General features: G+C 51.5%; 7 protein-coding genes across 7 annotated transcripts; 3 read left to right on the top strand and 4 right to left on the bottom strand.

Annotated features, from left to right (window-relative positions):
- Positions 1-1,386: 1,386 nt before the first annotated feature.
- M436DRAFT_34969 (carbonic anhydrase) lies at positions 1,387-2,196 on the bottom strand (the record flags this gene model as incomplete). Its single annotated transcript, XM_013576136.1, has 1 exon — positions 1,387-2,196. The coding sequence occupies one exon, from the start codon at positions 2,194-2,196 to the stop codon at positions 1,387-1,389; it is 810 nt and encodes a 269-aa protein (XP_013431590.1).
- Positions 2,197-2,836: 640 nt separating this feature from the next.
- Positions 2,837-4,447, bottom strand: M436DRAFT_59714 (uncharacterized protein; the record flags this gene model as incomplete). Its single annotated transcript, XM_013576631.1, has 1 exon — positions 2,837-4,447. One exon carries the CDS (start codon positions 4,445-4,447, stop codon positions 2,837-2,839), a length of 1,611 nt encoding a protein of 536 aa, XP_013432085.1.
- A 515-nt stretch (positions 4,448-4,962) lies between these two features.
- M436DRAFT_77622 (uncharacterized protein) lies at positions 4,963-5,781 on the top strand (the record flags this gene model as incomplete). Its single annotated transcript, XM_013576937.1, has 1 exon — positions 4,963-5,781. The coding sequence occupies one exon, from the start codon at positions 4,963-4,965 to the stop codon at positions 5,779-5,781; it is 819 nt and encodes a 272-aa protein (XP_013432391.1).
- Positions 5,782-6,695: 914 nt separating this feature from the next.
- Positions 6,696-8,489, bottom strand: M436DRAFT_59712 (uncharacterized protein; the record flags this gene model as incomplete). The annotated part of the gene is made up of 4 exons (XM_013576630.1): positions 6,696-6,876; positions 6,927-7,038; positions 7,093-8,280; positions 8,327-8,489. The coding sequence occupies 4 exons, from the start codon at positions 8,487-8,489 to the stop codon at positions 6,696-6,698; spliced, it is 1,644 nt and encodes a 547-aa protein (XP_013432084.1).
- Positions 8,490-9,120: 631 nt separating this feature from the next.
- Positions 9,121-14,299, bottom strand: M436DRAFT_35033 (uncharacterized protein; the record flags this gene model as incomplete). The annotated part of the gene is made up of 4 exons (XM_013576143.1): positions 9,121-9,272; positions 9,325-11,182; positions 11,408-11,722; positions 11,900-14,299. The coding sequence occupies 4 exons, from the start codon at positions 14,297-14,299 to the stop codon at positions 9,121-9,123; spliced, it is 4,725 nt and encodes a 1,574-aa protein (XP_013431597.1).
- Positions 14,300-15,624: 1,325 nt separating this feature from the next.
- Positions 15,625-16,008, top strand: M436DRAFT_36650 (uncharacterized protein; the record flags this gene model as incomplete). The annotated part of the gene is made up of 1 exon (XM_013576437.1): positions 15,625-16,008. One exon carries the CDS (start codon positions 15,625-15,627, stop codon positions 16,006-16,008), a length of 384 nt encoding a protein of 127 aa, XP_013431891.1.
- A 2,014-nt stretch (positions 16,009-18,022) lies between these two features.
- Positions 18,023-18,331, top strand: M436DRAFT_36844 (uncharacterized protein; the record flags this gene model as incomplete). The annotated part of the gene is made up of 1 exon (XM_013576479.1): positions 18,023-18,331. The coding sequence occupies one exon, from the start codon at positions 18,023-18,025 to the stop codon at positions 18,329-18,331; it is 309 nt and encodes a 102-aa protein (XP_013431933.1).
- Positions 18,332-18,886: the final 555 nt, after the last annotated feature.

Raw genomic sequence — 18,886 nt, 5'->3', positions numbered from 1 at the left:
TTGCGATAGATATGTGTGCTAGTTTCTCGAAGGATCAGTTGGTTGATCTGCTAAGATATCACGATGGCTGATTCCAACAATAACAATTATGTGATAATCTCCGAGATCAACTCATCACCACCCCATTGTCAAAGACTGGACGCTCAAAAATTCTGTCAATTTCCGTGACACGGGCTGGTCAACGTTCTGGCCTCTCGGTAAGGTGCGCAGATCGCCGGCAATGCGGAGAGCAATTTGCGGGGTATACAGTACGGCACGAGAAGACAGATCTCATGGATCCGCGGACTTGTCCCGGGTAGCTTGCGAGTATCCGTACATCCTGATACAACACGGGGGCATACAATCGTTTCGAGGATCAGCTTCGCATTTCCCGCGCTCCTGCAATGCAAAATGCGTAGTGTCGGCTTGCGGGTTCGTCTGACGCCGACACGACTAACCTCGAAGTAGCTTAATCAATTCCTAAGGCGGTTAGTACTATCACGTGAAAGCGGGCATCAAGCTGCTTCTATATTAGTCCTTGGCATGGCGGGGGGTGCCGTAGGTCGACCAATCGCAGTTAGAATTGTGAAAGCAGCGCGGAACGCGAAGCTGATCCTCAAAACGATTGTACAATAATTTCGAAAGGGTTGTACAGCTGAGGTATCACAACTTTAAGCAAGTGTGCTTCCTGAAACGGCAGGTCATAAGCCTATCACTCGTTGCACTTCCTGCCAGATTCGAAGAAGCGGCCGAAGTAGCACAACACTAGCACGGAACGGCAGCCGCGGCGCCCCTTCTTGTGTCTATCTTGAATGTTCCAACGGTTGACGGTGTAGAGGATCCAGTGCTGCAGACAACGGGTCGAACGAATCAAAATAGAACACTCTTTTTGTTTTGGTTCGTAGGGCATCCCCATGTGCTGAATCTTATCACTCCTACTCCTATTCCCACTCTGCTCTCAGGACGAAACACAGGCAGAACTAGAAGCTATCACAATGCACAGTATTGTCCAGACTGTAGCAAAGTCCACACAGAGCTCATGATTTATCGACTCTTTTTGGATGCTCTCTGTTCACTTCTAGCACTATGAATTCCTTACCGCTGACGGCGATCGGGTTCTTCCAAAGGCCGAGATCAATAGCCGACGTTGATTGTCTAACCCTGTCTCACAAGAAAGCATGATCTTCTTCACGGCGACGTTAGCATGAGGTCTGCGCGAGATCATCGAGTGGACGTAAGGTGTGCAGTACACAAAAAGCGTAATCTTTGGAGTGTAAAGCATTAGTGTCAGTGATGATATTTTGTCTATCCACCTGCTCCTATACATCTAGAAGCAACATATAATTTTCCAAGAAGTTTCGACTATGTCCAAAAAGCTGGAGCCGTGATCCGACCAATGTATCACGCTTATTCGTTGATTCTATGCTGCCACACCTCCTGCTCTGCTCTAGCGCTGTATGTACTAGCACCCAGAATTGCCTGCATCTGCTTGACCCCGGTGAAGAGAATCTGTCTGGCGACGAACCAACGGATACCCTCGTGGCAAGGAGGGCTGGTCAAACTGCCCTGGTAGGTCCAGAACTCGTTGAAATGCAACACACTCGATAATGCAAGATCAAGGTCCATCTCAATCTCTTGCTCGTACTCGGCACCGGTCTCATTGAAGCCGATCATGGGAGGTAGCTGGCTGAAGAAAGCAGCATCGCTATTGCCGGGGTCAAGGCGGAAGGCAAGGACAGCTTTTTCGTGGCCTCCAGCATCGGCATGGACGAAGTGCATTTCTGCTTTGCTGCGGTCACCACCGACGGAGTGGTCGGCGGGTGCGTGAATATGCCAGCCGACTAGATAGACGGTCTCGTTGTCATAGCTGAACGAAGGATTGGAGGTCAAATTATTGCGATCGAGTCTGAATCCCGGGCCATAACCCCAATTCCTAAACCATCCGGTCGTGTTTCCAGTATAGTTGTGAAAGGTTGGAAGGTGGTTGAGGGAGAGACCGTTACTCAATGACAAAGCGATGGGCGACTGTTGTGTTCCGGTCTGACAGAGCTGATACATAGGGTCAAGCTTCCCCCAGTTAAAGCTCGCTTCATAAGCCCAAACAGGGTTCTCAATGGTCTGATTCGCTGCTTGTCTCTTGTGAAGGTGTGATTCGTGAGGACAAGCCAAGGTGGCCGGCAACAAGGCCGCAAGAGCGATCAGTGATTTGAACAGCATGGTGACGATGAGATGCGGAGACAGAGATGCGGAGTGAGATGGGTTTGATAATACTCAGCAGCAGGACATCTACCAGGTTTTATAACATGCTGGTTGGTACTAGCTATCACTGCCAATGTGTTCCGACTTGACCCTACGCGTCTGACCTCGGACGAAACCAAGCCTCATAGACTAACCATCACCATCGGCGACATTTTAGACAGTGCTCAACTCAGCCAAGAGACATGATTTGACTCTCGACCTGCTTGGAAACGACACACCAAGCACGGCAGGAAGTGCAAAGTGCTGAAGCACGCGTCGCGGGGTGAGGGGAGTCGCTGCTGCGGTCGGCTTGGCAAGCGTCCAACAGCCTTGGTATACAGCCGCGGAAGTCGACCACTTGGCAGGGCGGATTCTCGACTGTCAAACTCAAAAAACACCCATGTCGGCAGAGACTGGCTGTGCATACCTCTTGCATTTGACCAGCCACCACCAATATGATACTAAAGGCGGGCTTGGCTGACCAGATCTCACGTTTCTGCTGCATATCCGGCTTGGACAAGGTCAGAGATTCGAAAATTACCTTGCGGATTGATCTTCTGGGGTTGACATCGGCTTCCTTGTCTGTTTCAATCACTTTAGGGCATCAGGCGTGCCGGCTTCATCTGTTAGGTTCTTCCTCAACCCGATGAGTGCCCAGAACACTGCCACTGCCAGGGACTGACGACGGTGACGGAACAACTCTTGACAGTCCCCAGATCATTTTTCGGAGGACCAAGGCCTGCTCGATCTTCAGTTGCTTTCCAAAGTATGTGAATACCTCTGCCACATAATTCTTGATCTCGGGTGTCGATGTCGAACTTGTGCCTGCGACAAATAAAGGCCACAGCACGCCATAGCCAGACAGAGCACGCATGATAGGCAGATCGCTAGAGGCGGCCTCGGGTACGAAGTAACGATCCGGACGTTTGAAGCCCACCCAAGGCAGGTTTACGTCCTTCTTGGAGATGTACTGCGACATTGCAGCCAGTATTTCGGTCTGACATTGTCGCATGATGGTTTCTGCACGGGCTCTTACAGATCGATGTGCATCCGTGTCGTCCCCTATCGATTGAAGCACGACTTCGTTTAGCATGACCCGACTGGAACGATAAGACGTCCATATATAGTTCGTCGCCTGGTCAGTGTACCGTAGTTCAAAGCCAGGCAAGCCAGAATCAGCAGAATGTTGGGGCACAAAGTGCGTGACGATTTCGGGTTGCCAGTTTGGTGGCAGATTAGAGAATGCTTCTATGAGCTTAGTGTCCAGCTCAGCCGCACGAGATATGATCTCCTCGGATGATACGATCAGACAAGTAGTGACGGCGTGTCTGAAATCTGCACACTGTAAATTTATGCGTTGGTAGCGTACTGCAGGATTCTCTGGCTCGTAGAGATATTCGAAGACCTTTGCCTGGAGATCATATATGAAAGGAGGGGTAGCCAGATTCCGGAGAAGGCATATCACATTGATCGTGGTGATAACATGCAGAGTTAAGACCCGACCACTCGTTCTTTGCACACCATCGAGGCCACGAAGACTGAGAAGAGCGGTCGAACCATTCACATGCTGTTCCCATGCATCCAGAGTGCGCGTGACACCGCCCGTAAGGGTTTCGTAATTCGTGAGGATGGAGATGGCGAGCAATGTTTCGTCACGCTTGACCTGGAGCGGGTCTCGCAGGGCGAGGTTTGTGAGATTCAAAGCGGTAGCATACTGACGCTGCGAAGCCATGAGAAGACGCTTGTCCGAGTGGTGCTTGGACAAGTTGGCAATGCCGAAAGCTTTGATGCTGGCAATGAGATGTGTATTCTTGGGTTCGTAAATACAAGCATAATAGTTGTCGTTCATAACACAGTGCCTGAAGAAGAAAGCGAAAGAGACGTCGTCACTGTCCATAGGCAGAGGAGATACAGGGCCAGATATTGCTAGAGATGGACGAGCAGCTGGTGAAGTCTCCTCCCACTCAGATGGGTTAACTGATTCAGGGTGCAAGGAGGACTCAATAGCGTCGACCGTCTGTGGACTTTGCGTCTTGGGGTGTAAACCACGAGCTTTGGAGATGACTTCGGCACTCTGATCGCAAATCCTCAAACCATCTTGTTGAGGATATCCGGGACACTGGCGATGCGCATTCGTACATCTGCCGCAACCTCCAGGTCGGAGATCGCACTTCTTCCGCCGTTTGCGACACTCGTCACATCCATTAGAAGGTCTCCCCCTGAAGGGCATCGGTGCTGATGGAAGCAGCAGCGCAAAGCATGCCGGGAGAGGAAATAGAGCGAACCAACATGGCTGAGTACAAAAAGCTCATGCTTACAAGGATCCACGTGTCAAGGTGAATCCTTCGGCCAACCAACAACGCCATGCCCGATTCGGAATACAGCGCGCTCCTCTGACGCTCCGCAGCGACGTCTGCGTGGTCCAATCCATTTGATTCGTAGGGAATATTGCGATTTCCCTTCTGTAGGATCCGCTCAGCTTGACTTGATGCTTGTTTCGGACTGCTCGCCATGGCGATGCTTGTGTTGCTTGCACGGCAGCGACTAACCTCAACTTGGAAGCCTGCGCGCGCCGAAAGCACTGCCTCGAGACATGAATGAGTATACAATGGAAGATTCGAAAATGCATAAGAGCCCTGCTCCTTCTCCTCTGAATGCTGATATCATTCACACATCGATCGGCCATTCCATCTTCCACTCATATATCTATCATTGACGTATCTGAGAAAACATTCATCATCCATCATGTTGACCTACCGCAACGACGTCTTCATCGCCGTCCTAGCCTTCTACATCTGCACGGCAGTCTTCTCAGCAATCCGACTCATCCAACATGGACTCAAGAAAACAGCTAGCGAGCGCCTTCTTCTCGTATTCAGTATCGGTAGAATTCTTTGTGCTGGGTTTCAGCTAGCGACCATCGACTACCCTACAAACACATCCATCTGGGCAGGATACGTCACGACCTTCTCAATCTGCGTGTCCCTGTTGTTGTCAGCCTCGCTCGTACTCCTTCGGAGACTTGCACAACGCGCAGGCACCGATTTCCCTCAGATTCGTGGTCGCGACTCGATGAGATTCTGCCAACTTCTGATTACCATCGGTCTCATCCTCGGAATCGTAGGCGGCATCAGAGCCGATAACAGCTGGGGCTCGACGGGTTCATACCAGCCCGACAGCATTCAGAAAGCCAGTATCGGCATCTTCATTGCCTCGTGGGCACTGGTGGTCTTCATGACCATCCACACACTCGGCAAAGCACATGGCGCATCCTCCTACACACAAAAGATTGCTGTTGGAGTTTTCGCAATCAGCTTGCCTTTACTGGCTGTACGCATTGCTTACTCTGCTGTCTCCATCTTCGCCCATCCCGCGTCCTTCAGCTCCATCAATGGTAGCGTGACTATCATGCTGTGCATGGCATTGATCGAAGAGGCTATCGTCGTCTTGATGTACGAGGTACTGGGCTTCGTTACGCTCGAGATGGAATGCAGAGAACCATCGGTCAGCAGCGAGTTTGACCAGCTCTCCACAGCAGAGACTGGTGTTTATGTTAAGAAGTGATGATGAGCAGGTTTTGGTTATCTGGCACTCCGATTTCTTTCACGCGTTATTGCGATGGTGTTCATGATTTTAATCAACATGATTCGGGCTTTTGCCGACATTCGACTTGGTCTCAATGTGTTCATAGACGGTTACGTTCAATTTAACCACTGCTTTCCCATTCATTTGCACACTTTATCATGACATGACTCGAGCACTGTGCTTCTGCCAGAACTTTCCTTGGCTTACCTCAGGCCATCCGCCCCTCGACGACCACGGAGAGAAATCCTCTCGGAGCGCTTCCATGGCCGCGCTCATATCTGATCAGCGACTGTGCATTCTTCCAGAAGACTGCATGTCATGACGCCGATACCCAGGAAGCATAGTATAAGAACGCACGACTGATGCCAACTTGAGCCATCTACTATCCATCCACATTCATGTCATATCGGACAACTCCTGTCAAGATCAGTCTTACACAGGCGACATAATCTCCTCTCAACAAGAGATCATCGCTCTTCAGAGTACTCTCAGTCCAGATCCCTCTCATGTAAATGGTGTTTTTATTGTTGTGATAGCTAGCTCATCTTTTGGCGAGGGTGCCGCATCTTGCGGACACTATGGCTAGACTCTTTGCATAATCACTAGACCTCACTTGTATAGAACTCTGCTACCTGTGCCTTCGTCCCAAGCCGACACCGTCGAAAAAGTGCGTATCAGAAAGAACGGTCATTTTCTATAGTCGAATCATGCTAATCATACCTTTGTTCGAAGATTTCACTCCTTCGATACTAGCCAATCTGGCTCGGGGTTTGACACTCTACGCGATCGCCACGTAGTCCGGAAAACAATGTTCTTGTCGGGTTTTGTGCATTGCTTGCGAAAAGAGAATATGTATCAAAATGAGGAGGACACGACTCGCTCAAATACAGAGTCTACTCCCATAACAACTTCATCACAACACCCTTCCAGCCCTTTCGCACTGGCTCAGGGGTCTCGGGGTTATCTCTAATCTCATCCAGAGCAGCTCTGATAGGAATGTCTCCGAGAGCCACAAACTTCGTGCCCTTGTAAAACTTCCACCCGAGATAGGCGACTAGGATCAGAGGAATATCCCTGGGCACGTGTCAGTATATCGCTAGATCTGTGACAGGAGGTAGACTTACAGGTATGATGACACAAACGAACTTGCAGACCATCCGCCTTTAGTAAACACAGAAAAGCCATTGGTCAACAAGATAAGCAGGCATGCTGCCAGTGCAACAACAGAGCTATAGGCTGTTTTCTCATCGTCAGCAGTATGTTCTGGTCGAAACAACAGTGCACACTTACGGGTCCACTTGTTGTGCCAAGGCAACTCCGTCCTTGCGATTCCCTGCTTCTTCATCGCAGCCAGCAGCCTCAGGTGGTTGGTCAAAACGCACGACCAAGAAATCAGGACACCACAGCCCACCAAGTCCACAAACCAATAGAAGACAGTCAGGGCTCCAGAAGACAGACTCATGAAAGCCAAAAACATGAAGACCGTCTGCAAGAGCACACACATGTACGGTACACCCCACGCAGTGGTACGCAAGAAGATAGCAGGAGCCTGTTTCTTGAGCGCCAAAGAGTAGAGGACACGGGTTCCAGCCAGAAGTGCCTGATTCGAAGATGACCAGGCAGAGGTAATGACCACGGCATTTACAATGGATGGGATAGCCTTGATGCCGGCAGCAGAGGCAGCAATGACAAAGGGACTTTGAGCTGCAGTACCGCTCTCATCTTGGAGACGCTCATCATCGCTAGAAACCAACATACCCACAATCAAGACCGTAGCGACGTAAAAAAGCGAAACGCGTGCAAACACACGTTTACACGCCTTCGGAATGTTCTGGCGAGGGTTCCTGGTCTCAGCTGCAGCCATGGCAATAGATTCCACTCCAGCAAAAGAGAAGACCGCGTTGATCATGACGGACCAGAAACCGAGAAAGTTGCCCCAGGCTCCAGTAGCGACATGTTCGACGAAGGGGCCTGGTCGTTTCCAGTATCTGAAGCCGATGCGCGAGACTCCAGGTACACCGCCCAGATCGATGCAGAGGCCCAGAATCACCAGGCCCACCACAAGCGCAATTTTGAGAAGTGCGAAAAAGAATTCAACCTCGCCATAGATACCGACAAACGCAATGCCGACCACAAAAGTCAGGACAATGAAGATGACGATCCACAGAGACGGATTGATATCAGTCCAGTACTCGAAAAGCACACAGATGGCCGAAATTTCCGAAGGAATGGAAAGCAGGTTTCCATATACGATATTATATCCCACTGCAAAGCCCAATGCAGGATCAATAAGGAACTCGGCATGTCTGACGAAACTTCCAGTGACAGGGAGCAGAGCCGTGACTTCTCCGAGAGCGAACTGAACAGCACAAACGATGAGACCGACAAAAGCATAGCCGAGCAAAGCACCGAGAGGTCCACCAGTCTGCAGAGAAGACCCGAGTCCAAGAAACAGTCCAGTACCAATTGCGCCTACAACTGTGTCAGATGGTAATATGTCGATAATGGTGAAGCAAAAAGTTACCAGCAAGCGCAATCATCTGGATGTGCCTCTGACCCAATCCACGCCTTAGGTCCCTCTCTTCATTCTCGGTGACAAAATCTCCATGTTGCACGTTTTCATGCAGGCCGTAGGCGCCCACAGTCGCAGTCTTGCCCGGCGCATCTTGAACACCAGCGATAGACATCTTTGCGAAATCGGCTTTTGAAGGTGTGCCACGGTCAAGAAGTCACAGCGCTCAGCGAAATCAGAGGCGAAAAGGAAGCTGTTCGACGTTCAACATATTCGTTCAAACTCTCCATCCATTCTTTTCTTCGCCATGGAGGAGGATGATCGCGTGCTTGAAAAGCTTAATCGCGCCACCCATCTAGATAAGCTCTGTTCGTCTTGGGACATGTTAACCGAGCTTTGACACCAAACATTTACAAAATAATGCCTGTATACAAAGAGTTGCGCCTAAAATGTCGGGGGCTTCCAGAAGACGTGTAATCGATTCTAGTAGGCGCGCACAGAACGCCAACTCATGGCCTACCAAGGGAGCAGGCACTACGAAAACACGTACCCAAAATTAAGCAACATAGTGAAGAGTAGTCACAGCAGTACTCAGAAGCAGATAAGAAGTGATCCTTTGGTAATCCAGATCTATAAGGGAGCAATGAGAAAGGACAAAGGAGATGAAGAAGAGTGGTAAGCTATGTGATGAATGAGACAAGTACGAAAACAAAAAGACGTCTCAGATGACTAACAAGCCACTGGCATGCCGCAGAACAACAAGTCAAAACAAAATTACGAGATTTATGATGGACCAAGGTCGGAGCCTACTCTCCACGTCGCGGACGGTTCGAGGCAGGCAAAGGCTCAGCGGTCAGGTGTTGGTTGCTCATAGTTGCACCATTAGTGTGAGTGTGTCGCAATGAGCCCATGACATGTCGTCCTGTGCTTCTAGACAAAGATCCAACGTCGTGTTTACCTATCTCGTGTTAGACGATGCTCAAGTGAGAAGTAGAGTAAAGAAGACTTACCATCGCAGCACGCCCTCACATTCTCAAGCCCATTGTGGTTGTGCTCGTGTCCCGAAAGCATATTGCCCAGATCCTCCGTGCTATCCTCAACCACACTTGCATCGTATATCGTCGCTTCAAGAGGTCGGCGAGTGCTCATTGCACTCTTGCTTCGCTTACTAGAGAAGCTGCCACGCATACTCCCACCTGGACTCTTGAACAAGCCACCCATGATGCCCATACGTCCTTGAGATCCGTCCGGGCCAGGGGTCTGTGCACCTCTTCGTTGAGATGCAGCTGCAGATTGTCGGTTGGCGAGTGACGGTACCTCGGAAGCGTGAGGGCGATGCGGTGATGAGTTGCGAGTTGTCCTGCTGTTATAACTGCTAAGACTCATACGAGTGCGTACGGTGTTACGACTCTGGCTTCGCATTGTCGGGTTGAACTCATCAACCATATCCTGAGTCATCTCCTCATTCTCACGCTCAGATCCGGTACGGAGCAACAGGTAGGAGAGCGCATTGAACCAAGTCTCATGTCTTTGAGCAGTGGGAGCTGTGAACACAATCTCACGACCAGGGGTTACTATCACCAAACTCTTCCTATGCAAGCCGGGTGGGTACGCATTGTCGTCTGAGATAACGCGGACAGCTTCGATAGCAACGCTCTTCGCCTTTGACTGTTGCTTGCCAAGTGTGGAAGGATCGTGCTCGCTCCAGTAGAGTGTTCTAGTATAAGGGTGAACCCAGAAGAACCTTCTGTGTCTGGAAGCACTAATCTCAGAACGACCAGCCTTGCGTGTGTACTTCCAGAGATACTCTCCAATCATGGTCTGAGTGATAGCTTGGATCATGCGAGGATCAGTGGCAGGCAACATGTCTTCGGGATACAGTACGCCTCTGCCAGGTTGGATGCGCTCGTCAACCTCAGAAACAAAGCTCGAAATTGAACTGGCGCGAGTGGTAGGCGACATGGGGTCTGGGCGTCCAGCAGGGATTGGTGCAAGAGCGCGGTTGACAGTGCCGCGTCCGGACTGAACAGATTTGCTGATGCTTGGTGTGCGCGAACGGAGTGATGGAGGAGGTTTGTTGAGTGAGCCAGTAGGAATTGGCGGTGGAGGCATGGCAGCTTGCAGGTTTTTTGCTTCCGCAGCCGCAGCGATACGTTGTGTGTGGTCCAGCGGAAGGGGAGGTTGCGAGGTATGGTTCTTGTGCATGCTACCAGCGCTTGCAGGACGACGAGGAGCTTTGGTGTTGGCAACTTCAGCCACGTATGGTGTCTCTGAAGCTCTTCTTGGGCTGTCAGGTCTAAGAGGTGTGCCTTCGTCAATGTTAACAGCAGGAATCATCAACGGGGTCTTGCGGCGCATCATCTTGTCGATTTCGTCCGATGAGACCATGGTCTGTGTTCCCATCTCGGAAGTGGGAATGCGCTTCATGACAGGTCTTTCACCATTGTTCGACATGCTACGCTGACTAGTGCCAACATTATTGGAAACCTCGGCGAAAGGTTGTCTGAACTGGCTATCCTGCTCGATCTGGGGCGTAGCGTCGTTCTCGTCTGCGAACACTAGTGTCGGCTCTGCATGGTTGCCACCCTTTGCACCGCCGAACAGTCGGGGTTCTTGAGCCAACGGTCCGTCTCTACTACTAGTACGAGGAGGGAATTGGGTTCCGGAAGCAAGGAAGGCAGCACCAGGACGAACGCCATCAGTGCCTGGAATGTTCTTCGAATCTTCAGAAAGAGCCCCGCGATCATCCATGAAGAACACGTCGTCACCCTTCAAGCCGTTCGTGGGGGGAGAGAACGAGTATTCATCCACTTGTGGCTCCCAATGTTGACTGCGGACGGTAGAGAAAGTAAGCGCATCTCTCCTCGGCTCGACTTCCTGGTCTAATTGTGGCATGCTGGGAGTGCGTGGCTCAGTGTGGGATGTCATGAACGACGAGAACTCCAGTGAGGGAGTCTGCACAGGTACCGGCGAAGAAGGCACAATAGGCTCCGACGACATTGACCCGAAAGGAGACATAGCAAATGACGGAAGTTCTTTCGCTACTGGTAAAGGCACAATAGGCTCTGTATGCGAAACAGGACCGGTGGAGACAGAGAAGACTTCGGGCTTCTTCTCCTCGACCAGCGGCGCGATTGGCTCGGTGTGTGTCGCCGGGTATCGCGAGATAGAGAATTTCTCGAGCTCGGTGACAGTAGGAGCCACCGTGACAGGCTCAGTGTGATGAGCAGAGAAGGTTGACATGGAGAGCTTCTCAACCTCCTTGACAGAGATGAAAGCGGCCACTGGTTCGGTGTGAGAAGATGAGAAGGATGTCATGGCGAATTGTGGAAGCTCTTTAGGCACAGGCACTGCAGCGACAGGTTCTGTGTGAGTGCTCGAGAAGGTTGCAATGCTCAAGGGCTGTGCCTTGGGTTGTGCAGGAGTCACAGGTGCAAGGTCTTGAGAAACAATACTTGCGAATTCCTTCTTAGCCTCGGGCAATGCGACAGCCTTGGATCTGAACTGTTCCACGGGTAATCTGGGAGTCGTCGATTCCGAAACTGGCTCGCTCTTGACGAATTGACCGGGCATATTTGATGGCACCTCAGAAGGTACCTGTACAGTGTCCTCTTCGATCTCTCTGGGTGCCTCGTCGAGTGCTTTCGTCTGGTTATCTTGGGAAGTCGAACGGCCAAGTGCAAATCCAGCCACGCCAGCAATGGCAGAACCGACAGCACCTGCAGCAGCACCAACGATGGACTTGGACTCTGGCTCCCAAGGCTCTGTCATCATAGCAGAGTCAACCATCTTCGGCCTTGAGACTTCGGTAATGATGGGGGCTTCTGCAAGGATGGGCTTCTTGACGGTTTCAGGACTCATGGGAGCAGACTCAACGCCGGCATCAGTCGACGTTTCTTCGCCGCTGTCGCTATCGTTACTCAAACCATCAAGCTCAGCACTGAGGCTCTGGCCGAATTGAATAGGAGTCCTCTGACTGGCTTGACTGGCAGGACTGTCGTCGCTAGCGAAGATGGCGCTATTGCGAGCAGATCCATTGTTCGAGCGACGACCCTTGCTCAGGCGTAGCTTGTACTTGGGTTGCTGGCCCTGAATAGGCGTCTTGACGTCCTCAAACTCGTCGGCAGAAGTAGAGGCTGTTGACATGAAAGACAGGCGGTTCTCGGCTTTGTTGGTCGCATATGGACCAGGTCGGGAAACAGGTCGAGACGAGGAACCTTGGCTCTTGATAGGGCTGAACTCGGTCTCGGTCAAGTCATCGCTGCTGTCGCCATTGATTGTCTCGGCACCGGTCTGGAAAGCACCTTCAGTCTCTGTGTTGGTGTTGTGATCGTCCTCATTGGCTGTCTCGAAAGCGTCAGTTGTGCCTCGTTCATCGGCGGTCTCGAAGGCGTCGGTAGTGTCGGCACTCTCAGGCTTTCCAAAGGCACCAGCAGTTCTGCCGAAGTTGAAGTTTCCGAATGGAACAATGCCTGGTGCAATTTTGCCGGACGCAATCTTGCGAGTCGCAGAGTTGCTAGGACTTTCGATCAGAGACTGATCCTCCCACTCATCATCATCCATGATGATCTCGTGCTTAGCAGATCTTGCGGCTCCCAGCTTGTCAGCGCGAGCGCCCTTATTGAACTTGATACCGCTGTCGTCGGAACGGCGCTTCTTGTTCACAGATGGGCCAACGCCTCCATCAGCACGCTTGTTGTCCAGCTCGTCTCTAGCATCTTGCAACAATCGCTTCAGCTCGAACTTCTCCGTCTTTTCACGATGGATGTTGTTCTTCAGGTTCTGAATCATACGGTGGGCGTGGGTAAGCGAGGACTTGAGGGTTTCGGTTTCGAGCATGCCGTGTCTTGGAGTGGCTTTGACGGGCGAGTTCTGCGGCGAGACATCAGGAGTTGCAACTTCGGAATCGCCGTTGTCGCGGCCGAGCGAGCGCTGGCTATCTTGAGGCTGGCTGTCGGCGTTCCATCGCGCAGCTACGGCCTTTGCCAGCTGGGTGTTCTGTGAAGTCAACTCGTCGACCTTCTTGAGTAAGGCATCGCGGGCTGTCTGATGGCCTGTGGCATCGCGGCGCAAGGTGAAGAGCTCGGCCTCGTGGTGCTTCTTGGCGGATTCGTGGTCATCGCTGAGTTTGCCATGGGCAGCTTTGAGGTCCTCCAGGTCACGCTGTGCTGTGTCCTTCTCGGCTTGGACGAACTTGAGCTGCTGCGACAGACGCTGCTCTTTGTCGGTCGCCTCTTTCAATTGCGCTGTCAAGTCTTGCATCTGAGTCTCAAGATTCCAATTCTCATCCTTGCACTTCTGTTCGCTCTCATCCAACATGCGCAAGCGGTGCATCAGACTGGAGATGTCCGTCTCGAGCTGTTCCTTCTCGGTCGTAGCATCCTTGAGCGCATTCTCCTTTTCAGCCAAGACGGCCTGTAATTGTCTGACCTGGGCAAGAAGAGAGGTACTGATCTCGGTAGCGAACTCGATGTCATGGACGCGATTGGTAGGTTGGTTGCGCTGTCGCCGCGAGCCCTCGGTGGGGTTGCGCTTGACGGGCGAAGGTCGAGCATCGGAAACGAAGAGAGCAGGACTCGGTGGGGCAGCGCTGAAATCTGTTGACACGATGCGCGACTTGGGCAGGAAGGCACGCGCCGAGTCCTTGCCAACCTCGGTGTAGTCCTTCTCCAGCTGATCCAGCTTTTTCTGCAGCTCGGGAGTGATGTCCTCGGATGCGCCCTCCTCGACCTCCTTCAGACGGGCGGCCAAGTCCTTGCGCTGCTGCAACAATGTGGTGCCAAGTTTCGAGGCATCCTGAATGCGGCGCTCCGTGTCCTTGAGATGGGCCTCGAGCGCACGCTTGGCCTGAGCTGGAGAGCTGGAGTTGTACAGAGAGAAGACTTGATTGTCGAAGGAAGCGTAGCGGTGCGGACTCGGTTGAGTGGCATTGGGATTGACGAAAGGGTCGTCGCCGTTGGACGACAGATTGGCGGTCGTGGCCATGTTGACCTAGGCAGGCGTGCGACAGGGTCGCGCGACGCGAGAATCGAACAAGATTAGTATAGTCGAAGAAGAGGATTAGTGAATGGGCTGCATCAGAGGCTTGAGATATGATAAGTTATGCGGGATGTTGTTGTTGTGGGCTGGCGCCGACAAACACTGGGCCGCCGTTGAAAGGTTGTTTTCGAGTTGCGGGCCCTCGTGGTAAAATGACAAAGTAAAGAAGAAGCAGAAGAAGAGAAAAGGATGTTCGAACTTGATTGACCTTGGAAGCAGAGACACGTCTGTTGGACAGCGGCTGCTCGCTCCTTGACAGCTGTCGGCAAAGAGAGACAACTCGCTGGACGAAACAAACACCCCAAGACAGCGACGGGAAGGGAGAGGGGGGAATGCAACCGAAGTCCATGCCGAGATCTGGAAATGCTCCGGATCCAAAGCCTGCTGCCTTTGATTGGCTACCTGATCCAAGCTCTTGTGCTATTGCGACCCCCAGTCCATGGCCCTCACAACATCCTCCTTCTCAGCTCATCACCAAAAGCTTCAGCATCCTTCAAGGCTCACAGTCGTATCGATGACCCGGGTAGGAACGGATTGCCTCTCAGCTTGACTTCGAGAAAGCCACAATTCCCACAGAGTGAGTACCTAGCAAGCATATTAATCTAGGTACCGTCCAGATAGCGAGCGTCACGACTCGTGCACAAGATGCAGCCAAGCACGTCTCTCCGCGCTGCTAATTACTCGGACAACCACATGAACCACAACACAGTGTTTGCCTCTGGCTCAAGTCTTGAAACACTTGCATGCCTTTTTGTCGTTGATCGTTTGCGGCTCGGCCCAGTCCTGCACCTGTCCACCACTTTCTGATACACGGGCCGTCTATCTGTTCCTCTGTTCATAGCTAACGATAGTCTGCTACATTCCAGCGCTGACGTATTGCTTGCGTCTGGAACTTCGACAAAAAGTATTTCGATTTCGCCAACCTGCTCGTGTCTCCATCGTCTGGATACCGACTTAGGTCACATTTCAGAAAGTGTCGACTGGAACATTCTTTCGACCCGACACGCGCTGGAACAAACATGTCTTTCCTCATCTCAGACTTTCACCTTAGCCATGTCCTGTCTTCACCCACCGCAATTCTCTTCTCTGGTACCTTGTTGAACCAAGCGTATGCTATTCTGGTCAACTTCCCTAGACCCAGCAATGGCTTTGCATATCCTGGCCATTTTGCTGCTCTTGCCGGCTTCAGCGGTGCCAGTACCCTGCTCTCGTCAATCCTGTTATTGCCAACGCCGAACACAAGCCCTCTACAAGCGATCGGCAACACACTGATGGCCATGAGCGTTTCACTTTTCAGTTGGACAGCTTACACCACGCAACGAGGACGACTTGCAGCCATCTTTGGTGGCAAGACACCCGACTTCATAATTGATTTCGGCCCATTTGCACACGTCCGCCACCCTGCCTACACCGCCTATCTCTTGGGCTGGACTGGAGTTTTGGCTGCGCTTGCAGGCAGAAATGATGCTGGTTGGAGAGTGCCAGCTTTGGCTGTATGTCTTGTAGGTATTGTAGGCGTGTATACCGCCGGCGCGAAGATGGAGGAGCAGCAGATGCTTTCGGGTGAGGAAAATGAAGGAAAAGTCGATCTCGGCAAGAAATACAAGGAGTACATGGGTAGAGTCAGATATCGATTCCTTCCTGGTCTGATCTGAAGTATGGATATCTTTATGTTGAAGTATAGGGGATTCTGCCCGCGATGTGTTTACGATATGATGTATAGACGTTCAACTTGAGGCGTCAATGCTGCATCCCGGGCAGGCACCAATGCTTGACTGAATTCAAGGAGCGCTGCCAAGTATCAAGAGCTCAGAAACGTGGCAGTCGCATGACAGTAGCTCCTGCCTTGGTACCACCAAATCGCAACATGTTCAGAAAGACAAAGTGACTTGGACATCAAAACAAGCCATCCGGCCAACCAGAATCGGTGACCAGATACTTTGAGCCCATCGTCCGAAAGCCACAAGGCTAGAATCCTGCTGGTCAGCATACTGTACCACCTCAAGACCCCGCGCGAGCTAAACCAGCAACAAGGCCAGGCAACACCAGCAACCGAATTCATCGCATTCCTCCCCCATCTCAGCAGTCATCGCGCCAGTGCCCTTCACTCTCAAATGTCCTCAGCTTCCCTTCGCATCACCAAAGCAGGAGACTCAACCTGATCGAAGCGTAGACAAACCGCGACAATGATCTCGGCTGGTCTTGTCATCTTCCTCGTCATTGTCGGCTGTGCCGCCGTCTGCCTCTGCTGTTACGCCCTCTTCACCCTGTCCTTCGGCAAGCGATCTGAACCCGTCGATCGCAGCAGACCTGCAGCTGTTCAAGAAGAATATATGCGTGAAGTGCGACAGAAGAACAGAGATATCATGTGGGCCATGAGCAGCCAGAGGGTTCGCTACGACCCAAGCTATGCCTAAAACTCCACTGCCCCTGCGACTCCATCAACAACACACATCAACATCATGTCGATATCTCCGCTGTACCGTCTCGACAGCTTCTCCACGCGACAACCTCATGTTCGCGACCTCATCATATGATCCATCGCTTTCTTATTTCCGATGCCGTTGTTACCGGTCCACGTCAGACTCGAGTATGGCAGTCCTGATATCATGGTCGACTTTGAGCCGCGTCGTCGTGGTAGAGAATTATCTTTCAGCACGGCATTGATAGCGTCCGCGCGACATAATGGTCGGATGCCGGTCACATGTTGGATCCGGTTCGTTGGTGGCATGTATTCCCCTCTAGGCCACCTTGGCCAGTGCCACGACAACGGCCTTGTACAGCAGAAAATGTTATACAGAATTCGTTCCGTTAGCACATCGCTCCAGGCGTCACCTGTACCTATAACACTATTCCGACAAGCTGAGAGAGGAATATAGTGGACTTTATGTATGATCAAGCAGCAGGATGGAGTTTAGAAAAAGACAAGTTTGGGCTGATGAAACAAGGAGACGCGTCAAAGCTGACGCTCACATGCCAGCCACTCGCACCACTCCACATCCACCCAGTCACACCCTGCCGATTTTCCGCTCGCGCCAAATTCTGATCAACTCTGTTCATATCATCGCAAACGTTTGATCAACATGTGCGACGCGTCGTCTCGGTTATGTTGTCACGTAAGAGACTGTCAAGCATCCTTCTTCCATCTGGAAGACTTCATTTTCAGGTAGTCAAAGGGTTCGCGCAGCAAACGAATGCGGAAGCCGTTGCGAGTGCTGCAGCTCCCAAAGTTTGACAATAACGTCTCCCGAGAGCCACAGCCCTGGCGCTTGATTGGCGGTATACGAGGTCGATTTTACTTACACGATGATACGACGACGACCAGAAACTTCTGTTTCGCGAACCCGTCACGCCTCAGCCTCAATCATTGCCTGTTTCGGTATGGATGTGTCGGCCTTGTTCTTGCTTCAGCTTGCGAGCCAGTTGTCTGCTCCCCTGTAGCGTTGCATGTCGTGAGCTTACGCAACACATCCTACATGAAGTAAATACCCAGGGTAGGTCTCATCTTTGTCTGCCTCCTGCTTCCTTCCTTGCTGCCTGTCTACCAATACAATTAGAACATCCATCACCTTACGCGCTCGCTCCATCTGACCACTCGCTATACATCCACAACCAGCATACACCAGTAATCTCAAGAACTGTTCTGTCACCTTCCATCCTAGAATCACCATGGCTCTCGGTGCTGGAGCTACCATCGCCCTCGTCATCGTCGGCTGTGGCGCATTTGTCTGCTGTCTCGGAGCAATAGGCTGGTTCTATCGTCGAGAAGACCCGAACGAGCGGGGCACAAACTATGGCTGGCGACCTAGCAACGACCAAGGCGACTACATGAGGGAAATCAGACAAAAGAACCATAAGGGCTTGTTTCATGTCGCAAGGTATCATGACAGGGCTTCGAGTTCGCAAGGCTCTCAATCACACTACTCGAGATCGCATTATACTAGCGCGAGTAGAAGCGAGGCTATGAGTGCTGTTTGATCGATCTAGACCAGCTCACTTTATATTTTGTAGGTGTATTCAGATGTGCTTATGATTTGAGATAGTGGCTAATGGTCAGGATAGAATCTCTTGAAACTCCGCCCATGCGTGTCTGCTCTTTGATTGAATTCAAGATAACACCACCTTCGCATACCTCGACTTTCGCCCTGAAAAACATTTCGATATCACTTCCATCCAAGACTCACAAGCACTGCATCGCCACACATCTCATACTGGATATGGTTGATACCCATCGTTGAAATGACGTCCAGTGCCACATCCACACCCACCTACCCACCATCAAAAAATTCCAGCCTCACCTGTCCTTGTTCTTTCTCTTTCCATTTGTCATACGCATATACCCCGATCTTCAGATTCGCTCTGGATTCTTGTTATGGATTTCTATTTTCATTTTTCTGCTACAAGATGGCTTCATCTGTCGGCCCGCAGAAGACTGACGAGTCATTATTCGTTGTATCCTTACTCTACCTGTATCTTGTATAGATCAGTCTGATACTCCATCCATCTGACCTCAATAGTTCGCGTCGGTGTCAC

This window comes from Aureobasidium namibiae (genome assembly GCF_000721765.1).
Source record: "Aureobasidium namibiae CBS 147.97 unplaced genomic scaffold scaffold_1, whole genome shotgun sequence".
NCBI lineage: Eukaryota > Fungi > Ascomycota > Dothideomycetes > Dothideales > Saccotheciaceae > Aureobasidium > Aureobasidium namibiae.
Note: the sequence above shows the minus strand (reverse complement) of the source record. Positions and strands in the feature narration are given on the sequence as shown.